The sequence below is a fragment of the Hippocampus guttulatus genome, chromosome 19 (assembly GCF_054856545.1).
Source record: "Hippocampus guttulatus isolate MCC_2025c chromosome 19, RoL_Hgut_1.0, whole genome shotgun sequence".
NCBI lineage: Eukaryota > Metazoa > Chordata > Actinopteri > Syngnathiformes > Syngnathidae > Hippocampus > Hippocampus guttulatus.
In genome coordinates, this window is record NC_141279.1 from 3,410,651 (window position 1) to 3,422,107 (window position 11,457).

Here is an 11,457-nt window from a genome sequence, read left to right on the forward strand (position 1 = left end):
TCGGTCCTCAATAAGGGGCTTTACAAATGACATTGCCATGAAGTGTGTTTGTGAGGGTGAGAGAGGGGGAGAGGAAAACAGTCCTTTCAATTTCAACAGTCTTTTAAAATGGGATGTGTAACAAACGGCACTCAAGATTGTTCTATTTATTTTGTCTGCTTCAAAGTGAGCATGGCAGGTTCTTCCTTGCATCGCAAACAATGCTGTATTTTAATGTCATGATATGTCGCAGTATTGTGAAGTAAAGTGGACGGCATCATCATGTTTTTCTACCCCGGTGGTGTTTGCTGCCATTCCATATAAATTCTGGGTCAGACATTTTCAGACCCTTCTTAACCCTACCATTTTTTTAAAATCCATAACGTACTAGGGATTGAATGCCTGAACTCGTGCAAAAAAATAATAATAATAAATCTTTGGCATTGAATGGGTTGGCACAATATTTACATTTTATTTTTCGGTCGCCCAACATTTCTAAAACTCCTTTCTTTGCACAGTCTTAACTACTTAAAAATTCAGAGATCGTGAACTTGAAATGTATCCGTTTGTGTGGTATGAATGTAGCCATTACACACACTGCATTTTTTGAACAGTATTACTGAAACAAATCCACTTTTTCATGATATTCTAATTGTTTTGAGGAGCACTTGTATGTATGTGGGTTAAGGTAAGGACAAAAAGGAAAATACATCTGTTCTGCTTTTATTTCATTCTGGTCAACCGAGAACTTGGTGACTCTTGGGTGTGATCGGAAGTCAGGCACTCTGGCTCGGCGACACCCAAAGCATGACATAGGAGGTGATTAAGAAGAAGCTGTTTTGATGTGGAACAATTCTGAGTTGAGATGTCTGACAAAACTCATCGTCTCTGCCTCCCTGTGCTTCTCTGGGCTGCAGGTGACAAAAAAAAAAACTGAAAATAAACTCATGGGTCAGTGGTGATCACAGACAGCTACTCTCCCTCTTTGTACATATTTGTTCGCTCTCTGTGGACTTCAGAACGTTTACAAATTAGCCAATCTACTGGGCAGCAAAAAGACCCCAGACCACACATGGCTCAGCAAATCGTTTGGATTATCTTTTTTTCCTCCTGCACCACCAACATCTGCAACCTCACAGCTGCCACAAAAGGCACTGACATTTCCTCTCATGATGCCTTGAAAGCAACGGAACTTAAGTCGATGCCTATTCACTGGAACAACAGTGCCACCGAGTGGATAAAATGGTGCCTTTGTAATATGGGAGCTATTTCTCCCTCCTCGTGACATTTACTCAACTTTGTGTGAGAAAAAAAGAGGAGAAAAAAAGTGCTTGTGAAAACATTTCAAAAAATACATTTTAGGTATAATTTGTTCTTGCATAATAATTTCACACACGTTGTTCAGAAAATAATCCAGACATCATAACCGGCCCACCAATATTTTACACCCATTTTGTCAACAGTTTGGGTAAATATAGCTATACCTGATTTTATAGACATTCTCCAAAGAAAATGTCGATAGCTATATTTACATTGTTGTACATTTCAATTACAATCATTTTAAAAAATGTATTTCATTGGCACAGTGCACATTAATCAACACAAGAATAAACTGTGTAAATGCGCCAGACCTAGCATAAATGCGAGTTTTCAGCTGTAGTCTGGTTGTGTGGTTTCTAAAATAGCACAGTGAGACACATAAAACTTTTAAGACCACAATGACAGAAATTTTCTGTCTCATTAAGGTCCTCGGTGAGTTGGAACCTTTGCTGGCTTACTTTTGATAGCGCAGCGACGTACACGATAGACCGGGCACCATAGCGGAGATTCAAACCTCAATGGTGAGGCAGGTCAACCGCACTGCTGATAGCTTCCACGAATGTTTTTGGTTTTTAATACTGTATATTAAATACTTGCTTCTGCGTTATAATTATTTTGTTCATGTATACAACATTTCTATTGTTATATTTACCTCACCTAACAAGTTGTTGCTTTGTGTTGTGAGTCAATATTTCAGTAACGAGTGAGCTTCAGATACCGTGTTGCTTAAGTCGGAGCAATTAAGATCCCCTTTTATGTGGACAAGGAAAGTCACAGTTGCTGACACACTGTCAACTATTTTCTGAATGGCACAAATAGTCAACACATAAATATAAAATGAAAATAATTATTGTAGGCTAATATTATGCAAGACACTGAGACAAAACTAATCGGCCTCCAGGTCCTGAGGACACCTTTTAGGCCACGCACATTAACGGCGCATATAAGATAATTGTGTTAAAAACGGGTTGACTATCACGACTGTGCTAAACAGATGAAATCCCTGCGTGTCACACTGGTGTAACACGGCTGATCCAATTAACTCATTCAGTACCAGCCAATTCTGGACCAAGTCTGAAAAGACGTTTAAAAACGTCTTTGGGAGTGAATGAGTTAACTTAGTGGAGCATGTAAACGTCAGATTGAAATCGATCATAGCACATGTCAACAGGTGACAAGAGCTCTTCATTCACAATGATGTCAATCAGAATGACAAAGTCTCCCGTGTAAACCTGGCTAGTGATTTTTTTTTTTGCTTTATAAAAATCGGTTTATTTCTTTACTACATAATAAAAAAAAAGTTTTTCAGGAAGGGCTGGAACTGTGTAATGGGATTTCATAGTTGCGGTTCCACCGCTGACAACTACACATTTATGCCACTGATTTTACGCTCGGAAGGCTGGCTGGCACGGCAGACAGGATGAGCACGAACAGACTGAGACAAAGAAAAGGGGGGTGAGGGGGATTGGAACGCTCACCGACTGTCATGGACTCTGGCAGAGCAGATGTTGGCGGTGTGCCGCTGAACGAAGCAGAAAGCACCAGCGGACTGGACTCCATACTGAAACGCATCAATGTGTCATTACAATAAGTGACGAGAGTCATCTTCACACCGCAGGTGCTTACTTCAGATGTGGTCGCGATCTGAGGCTATCACAGTCTCCCGCTGGCCCCGATGACTCAGACTGAGCAGGAAAGGCTGGCGAGTCCTCCACGGAGTTGACTGAAACATGACGGAAATGACGGTCAGATCCGGCCCTCCTATGTCATTTTTTTGTGGCCCACTCAAAGTGCTGTGTTATTTTTGAGAAATACTCCAGGGACTCTTGATGATATTTGGTGGGCAGCATTAAAGAACACAGCGGGCAGAATGTAGCATGCGCGCCCACCCCCAGTTTGAGATGAATGTACAAAAACTTCACATTTTGAAAAAGATCTTGCAGAAAGTCTCCACGGAAGAGTGAAAGCGAGTACAATACCTGGCTGCGGGGTGGCGGCGTTGAGGGGGATGAGGATGTCTGAGCTGCTGTGCTCCATCAATACCTGCACAGGGCTCCATGTGGATACACTGGACAGACTTCCCACCGCCATCCTAAAAAGGGAACAATTTCAAACTCATTCAAGCTGGGAGTGACCTTTGCGTCCTACTCGCCCCACAAGTCACGCGTCGACATTTGGACTTTGAAGAAGGCGGCATGTCTTCCATTTTCTTTTTGAGCGATAAAAATAGTCAGGCGGCCTGGTTTAGTACGTCTGCATCGCAATCCTGAGGTTTTGTGTCGAATCTCAGCCCAGGCAGTTTAGGTTAAAGGGATTTAGGTGTGAATGGTTGTCGAAATGTGTTCTGTAATCCACAGGTGTCAAACTCAAGGCCCGGGGGCCAGATCTGGCCCGCCGCATCATTTTACTTGGCCCGCAAAAGTCAATCAAAACAGGTCAACTTCCATGATTGAGGTTTGCTGGCAAAATTTCAAATTCTCTTCTGTAATAAATAACAGTGATATTGTAAGCATTTTCTTGTCGCCAAACCCCTCATTACAGTCACTTCAACAATCGTTGAAGCAACTATTATTCTTGACTTCTTCATATGGTTGAACAGTCATAATGGCCCTCCAAGGGAAACGGTAACTAAAATGTGGCCCGCGACAAAAATGCGTTTAACACCCCTGCAGTGTCATTTACTGGTGACAAACCAGGACAGGCTGCAGCTCCCCCCATTATGGAAGTGCTATAGAAAGATGAATGGCTGGAAGTAACGGTAATGGTTTATTTTGGACTGTTTTTTTGGGGGGGGGGGTTTGGTGACACAACTCACTGGTCATTGCTTCTCTCGTCGTCCTGGATTTGTGCTCTGCATTTGTATTTTTCCTCCTCTTCCTCCTCCTCCTCCTCTTCCTCCTCCTCCTCCTCGTTGTTGATTCTCTTTCGGTCTGTCAAAGGAGGCGTCGGCATGGGGGTTGTACGAGAGTGATGGGGTGACCCCACCCATGTCGGTGTCGCGGTGCCGTCCAGCCCGTTGTGAGAAGGTGACGGATGGTAAAATGGCTCCAAGAGGTCAATCCCATCCTCCATGCTACTTGGAATGGGATCGGTCTGCCTCTTGCTCATTCCACCAGTCTTGGGGAAGTCGTCCTCGCCCTCTTCCTCGTCTTCAGCCCCTCCGTCCAGATCGTCGTCGAAGGAAATGATGTTGGTGATTTTCTTTTTCCTCCGCCGCTCCTTTCTTAGGCCGGAATCTGTGGGAATTCAAACGCGAGTTAAGTGAAAGTGCTTTCAAGCTTATGTTACTTTGAAGACCAATTCACAACTTCTGGACCATTTAGCTTCAGATGTTCCCTCCTACAAAAACACATTCCGAACTGTAAAAAAAAACTTCAGTTTCTGAGCCTAAAATCTCTCCTGTGTATTTGCAAGAATTGTGGACCTCCATTTTCAACCGCACAGTTAAAACTTGAAGCGTCGCTCGAGCTGCTAAATGGAACACACGGAGGAGGAAACGGTGTCAGCCGGGCCCGGTGGAATGGAACAGGGCAGACGGCTAAATGAGGTCAAACACAAAAGTTCCGGAAGGTTAGACGCTTCATTGGGGAGTTCACTAACCGCTGCACCATTTGGAGATTGAGATGTCTGCAAATGAATGTCAGAAGACAAGTCACATGCGACTAGCCACATGTATAGAGTGGGCTGAAACTTTCAATTCTTGGACTCGGTTCGGCAAATAAGTTACGGGGTTCTACTGGATCGTGTAAAATGATTCATTTTCGGGATATAGTGAAATCTAATGAGAACATTTTGTTCAACCGATGAATGTTTCACCCTTAGAAAAATGTGTTTGGGTGAATGATCAGTCATGTTTTGGAAAATAATTACACAGTCACTGTAACGGCTACATTATCACAATAAAAATAAGAACATTTTATCACATAATTTGAGAAGTCGGGGAATTGGTACAAAAACCGCAGCATGGCCTAAAAATAAAAAATAAACTCAAGTGTTGCTCATGCGGAAAAACCTTCAGTGTGCTTGGGAGCATTAAAAAAGGCCTGAGCTGTGGAAAATTCATGTGGTCTAATTTATCCATGGTGATTCCATTCAAGGTTGAGGCGCCTTTGAGGCAAGGCTGGGCAGAATATTGGATTACTCGATGAGTTGATGGTTGCAAGTTCTGGCAATTGTGTGCAATTTATTGTTGATAAATATTGTTTCAAAATAATTGCGGAAAGAACGGAGGGTACTACTTGGCTACATCTAAACATTTACGCTACACTCGCATTGGTAATTATCCAATATGAATGTAAGTATACATTTTCGGATAAGGCCGATTTACGATATGAACATGTCCTTTTTTTTTTCTTTTCGCGTTATTCCCCCACCCCCAAAGAAATGTGGATATTCCACCATAGATTCAGCAAAGCTCCTGAAGCAAACAATAACAGGTCAGCACAAGGCAGGGGGATGCTGGATACGAGTGTGTAGCAAGTGAACGGCAATATAACCGACACCTTTTCAGTCACGGCTTCTTGATCGGTCCTTCGTTCTTGGGGGTGGTGGTTTCTTACAATTCAAATTAGCGGTACAACATAGGGCCGGGAGGGCCGAGGTTTTTTTTTTCCATTTGTCATCCTAATGTACCGTATTTTCCACACTATAAGGCGCTTCGGAGTATAAGGCGTACCTTCAATGAATAGCCTGTTTTAAAACTCTCTTCATATAGAGGGTACAACTGAGATTGCGTTATGCATCCACTAGATGGAGCTATGCTAAAGGGAATACAATACAATACAGTTTTATTCATTTCGCCCTTTCACAACCGCTGCAGCTGTAACAAAGTGCTTTATGGACCATTTCAAATATTCCGTCCAAGAAATCAGAATCTTAATCCACAGATAAAGCGCATTGGATTACAAGGCGCACTGTCGGCTTTTTAGAAAATGGAATGCTTTTAGGTGCGCCTTATTGTGCGGAAAATACGGTATTTCTGTCAGATTTACACTGACAGTATGAACAAAATGACTTTTTTTTTCTCGCAAAATTCTTTAGTACGGAAAAAAAAAAAAACCTTTCCAGAGTGTCATTTTTCCAAACTCGTAGTGGAGCTTACCAGCAGAGGTGCTACGCGGCAGGACAGGCAGTGGGTCCGAGGCTCCATCCACCCTCGGGCAGAACCCCGGCACCACAACGGTGGCGGTGCTGATCTCTCGAAGCAGGCTGCTGACCCCCTGCGTGGACTCCTTCCACAGGCTGCCGATGCCCTGCGTGGACTCCTTGAGGAGGTGAGTCATGGTGGATGCGCCGCCCCTCGTTGGCCCCCCGTTCAGGTCGCTGTTGTCTATGTTGATGGCGAAGAAGATGGAGTTCAAACCTGCATAGAGGCGGGAGGGCGCAAAGCCAAGTCATTACTGAGTGTGCTTGTGAAGACGGAACTTCCTCAAAGTGCTTGAGCGGCATTTCCAAGAAGCACCCAGTGAGAGAAAACGATTTTCAACAAAAAGCTGGCGTAGGATCAGTGAGTGCAACGTCTTAATATTTTAAAGTTTGTCCTCAGCTCGTTGGTGCTTATCAATAGTTCAAAGAGGAAGAGCAAAATGAGGATGCATCTTCAGTCTCTTATCGACCAGTAAAAATGGTTTGAACTACTTCCCTTCATCACTGAACTTTACTATTTGAATGATAGTGCAGTGATGCTTCAGTTATACATTGGGATGGATCAATTAAATGTTGCCTTTCAATTCCACTAATTCACAATTGTGTTTGCGACATAGTCACCAGCTACTACCTCAGGTACATCCACGCGATAAATAACGCCGAGACTTTACTGGCACTACCATTGTTTGTATTGTAGTGTAAAATGAACCGCTCTCTGGTTAGTTAAATCAAAAGATGGCCATTTTTTAAATACACTTCTGTTGTATAAGATCTAGATTAGATCGCGCAGAAGCACCTAGAGTTGTGGCTCACAAGGACAAAAGCACAAGTCATGCCTGGTCTTGTTTCTTTTACTTCCTTAATTCCACCTGCCAGAAAGTGTCCTTCAGTGCGCAGACTGCATTAACCCTTTCACGGGACAGCGGTTACTACAGCGGACAGCTTTATCATATCAGGTTACAGGAAAGGGTTAAAAGCCCCGAAAGTCCTTAATTCCACTTGCCGGAAAGTGTCCTTCAGTCCGCAAAGAGCGTGAAGCTTTTCAGGGACAGCGGTTACTACAGTGGACAGCTTCTCATGTTATCAGGTTACAGGGTGCATGAAAGGGTTAAAAACCAATGAAAATATTTATACTTCTCACTCAGACCCTGGTAAGTTTAATGTGATAACATTGAAATGGATTTCAATAACCGGCAATATTAAATATTAGCTCTGTTATTGAAATCCTTCCTCTGTTCCAGAAGGATGACAGGGCGTGACAATACGTATATGAAAACGTGTGCCGTCCACATCTTATTTAAGATATTGTAACTGTAATTTCAGCCAGACAGGATATAGGGTGCGTAAAGCATAATGTACTACCTAATTAAGAGACTGTGAACACAGCTCAATAGGTCAGTGCAAATGCAGTCTCCAAACTCACCTGCAGCCATGGTGGGCAGCATACTGGCTCTCTCTTCATCAAGCATGAAAGCCCAGTCTTCATAGTAAATGCTTCAAAAATAAAAATAAAAAATAAAACAGCGGGAAAGTTAATTCAAGGGAGTGCATTAAAGCGGACGCTCATAAATGTCCTCCGTTTATTGCCGCGCCCACTGAGACACGGTTGATGGGATTTTCATCAAAACAAAAAATAAACACGGAGGCTTCGATAAAGCACAAAGCGACACTGTGCACTAACCCGAGGCGCGGTCGGTCAGCGAGCAGCGTGTGCAGGTAGCGCTCTAACGAATGCTCATTAAGAGCACAGCGCATCCAGGCCCGACCCCGGCCCAGCTCCGACGAGATGTGACGGAGGGAGTAGAAGCGTTGCAGCTCATGCCGGTTGAGATGCTCCTTCACGTAAAACCAGAATGTGAACTCTGCAGGGGGGGGGGGGGGCATCATCAGGACTGTCGTAATCGCAAAAGTATTCAATAAAGTGATCATTAACGGTCCACGCAGTCAGTAAAAAAGAAAAAGTGATAATAAGCATTAGCGAACGCTCGCTAACTTAAGATGCACCCCTATGACATGTTTAAATATGCAAGTGATTTGGAAAGTGATAACGCAACTCATTTGCACATGATTAGCATACAGCTCCAGGACATTTGTGAAATTTATGTCTGCGATGGTTTGGGCTTCATTAGACTGCCGCAGGTTCAAACAAAGGAGGACATTACAAGTGCCAATAGCCACGAATGAGGTGGCGGCCATTACTGTGGGATGAACGGGCAATGCATTCTTGAATATGATGCGGCTTTACGCGCTAATGTGGCACTCACGGCGCCTCAAACAGGGCGACAGTTTTAGAGTTGACGACAAGAGGATGATTATTCAGAGAGTTAACACTTCCTCATGATAGAGCTACATGAGCAAATCTCTAAATATATAACCCACATGAAACTTGTACAGCTGCTTTCTTTTTGACATGCCGAATTGGAACGGTATTCACACTGAAGCAAAAACGTTCAAAAAAAATAATTAACCAGCCACGTATAAGTCAGAACCAGGAGTTACATGCAAGTAAAATCAGTGGTGTGAGTGTCAAGCAGTGTACCAATACTTCTGTCCAGCGTAAAAGTTTTATTTCCAACCCTCACATCATAATAATAATAATAATACATTTTATTTATAAGAGCCTTTCAAAATACCCTAGGACACTTTACAGTCAAAAAAGAGACATGACACCTTCGTCATCTGTCATTCAAGGTAAGAGTGAAGAATTTAACAATTGTCTTGGTTTTATTAAGACCCGACCGAGATGATTTTTTTTTTTTTCGGTCGATGCAGATTTCGGTATTTGGCTGAATAAAATTCCGACAACCAATTAATCAGCTGACTCATTAGAAAATATGAAACAAATACAATACCTGAAAATATGCTAAAAATAATTATTAGTTTCATTAACTTCAATTTGTGGCGGGTCTGTTAACGCTTACTCCTGTACAGATATCAATTACAGGCAGAACATTTTAGTCGAATTTAACAAGAGTAGAGAAAACAATCTTCAAGTCAGAAATTTATTTTGCCGATTTAAGCGAGAGGGAAATTTTGAATGTCGTTACTTTTGTCTTCAGGTGCACTTTATTTTAAAAAGCGCTTTTAAAAAAATACACAAAAAATTGTCCGGGGGCTGATTTTAAAAGCGTTAAAAAGGATCGAGGATGCTTTAATGAGCTTTGAGTTAAAATACACTATTTTTGTTCAAATTACCAGACACGGTAGTATTGGCACACAGTATCGGCACCAGGACTGATTTTACCCAGCATCGAATCGGAAAGTCAATCAGTGGTATTGATCAACCAAACATCAAGTTGCTTGACAAAAAACAGATTTGAAAGTGGATCCTGAGTTAGTGCCCCCTTTTTTTTCGTAACCTCTTCATAGAACACACAGGTCAACTCCAAACTCTGACCTGTTTCAACCTTGCTGCTGAAGCCCGCAGCCTGCTTGAGGGCGGCGGCGGTGAGGGCGAGACCTCGGCTCTTTCTCAAGCCGTGCTGCAGCACCGCCTCAAATTGGGCGCAAAGACAGATTACCCTGCAGAGAATAATAAAGAATTAAAGAAGAATAGCACTCCACAATGACTTCATGACTGATTTAGTGATCTGCAGTCATATTAGTCATTTTCAAAGTCATTCAAAGGATATAAGAATGCAGGCCTGTGAGGATTGTTAGATTGTCTGTCTAAATTTGTTGCTCCACCATTTGTGTTCATATATCCGTTGCTAAAAGGGTGATCACACCGTGACACCGATGCTATGCGTTAGCCCTTTTGCATTTTCTTTGGTTTGTCAGCATGAAGCTCAACAGAATTAATCATCGTTTGAATACACAAGCTGTAATTCTCTTTTTGGATGTTGAGTTTGACAGCAAACCTCAACCAGGAGTGGCAATAAACTGCTTGAGACCAATTTTCAGATTTTTTTTTCTGCTGCTGCTTGATGCGAAGTGAGTTGAGGTGGAATTAGAATTTTTGTTCACAAGTAAAAAAACAAAAAAAACAAACGCTCCTCTCTTATAAAACATACGTCGTGTCACTCCGGCCTCAAGGCATCACTATGTGAAGCTGAAAATGTTCATTTGGAGATGGTAAATGCTGCAAACCTGCTGTCCGAGTCCGTTGCGATCTCCTTTCTGCCCCCAAAGCGGATTTGGCACTGGGAAGACAAGGGATGGTTGATAATGGATGAGAGACCACATACCTGAATGCAAGCTAATTTTCTCGAAAGGCGTGTACAGTATTGGAGTAGTTATGTCTCAGGCGTGCCTGCCCACCTCTGGAAGAACTCTAACAAGCCTTCAGCTGTTCTCATCGCATTGTTGCGCTAACAGTAGGGTAAATTTACATAATAAGCACCTCCACACGCAGTTTCCCTTAAACCAACTAGGCTGGGTGAACATTCAGAGCCACTTTCAAAAAATGCTGGGTTACTGCACTCCACAGCCTGAAACATTCTGAAGCTCTACATTCTGAAGCTATTATCATGTCGAAATCATGTCCACTTTCTTGTTCGACAATATGGCTATAATTTAGTGTGCTAATGGGCTCATTAAATTCAGAGATGTTGAATAGAATGTCATATCCACACAAAAAAACAAACATATATACAACACCATCGTTTGGAAAGGCGACTTGGACTTACCTGTTTGACAGCATCTAGTAACCTTTCCAAGAGGTTCTGTCTCTTGGCGTCACTCTGCACAGCGCCTGCAAAAGGCGAACAAAGACAACATTTGATTTGGTGGCATGCAATTTCTTAACTTATTGGACAATAATTGGAAACTTAAGGTGTGAAAATTAATTGAAAAATCGAGAACTAATCGATTACTATTTTAATCGAGTCATTGTTTGGAGCAACCACCAAAGCCGCGCTCTGCTTGGCAAGTCGATAACCTGTGACCCAAAAAAGGCCTGATGGGACTCCTTCAGTTTGATGGCATACTTTCTGCCAGTGTAAACCAGCGAGTTTGGGGGTTGCCATCAAGACAAGCACCTACCACCTTGCGGCCACAACTCAGATCGACCCC

At 42.7% G+C, this 11,457-nt stretch overlaps 1 protein-coding gene across 2 annotated transcripts in view; it reads right to left on the bottom strand.

Moving 5' to 3' along the window:
- Positions 1 to 11,457, bottom strand: part of snx29 (sorting nexin 29) — an 89,929-nt gene that overhangs the window by 77,647 nt on the left and 825 nt on the right. For both annotated transcript variants that reach the window (XM_086138509.1, XM_086138508.1), the window contains exons 2-11: positions 11,073 to 11,137; positions 10,534 to 10,586; positions 9,842 to 9,966; positions 8,126 to 8,306; positions 7,868 to 7,938; positions 6,401 to 6,661; positions 4,115 to 4,535; positions 3,279 to 3,391; positions 2,926 to 3,022; positions 2,778 to 2,860 (exon numbers count right to left, since the gene is read on the bottom strand). In XM_086138509.1, coding sequence (XP_085994635.1) covers positions 2,778 to 2,860; positions 2,926 to 3,022; positions 3,279 to 3,391; positions 4,115 to 4,535; positions 6,401 to 6,661; positions 7,868 to 7,938; positions 8,126 to 8,306; positions 9,842 to 9,966; positions 10,534 to 10,586; positions 11,073 to 11,137 — 1,470 coding nt within the window. The remainder of the gene's footprint in view (positions 1 to 2,777; positions 2,861 to 2,925; positions 3,023 to 3,278; positions 3,392 to 4,114; positions 4,536 to 6,400; positions 6,662 to 7,867; positions 7,939 to 8,125; positions 8,307 to 9,841; positions 9,967 to 10,533; positions 10,587 to 11,072; positions 11,138 to 11,457) is intronic.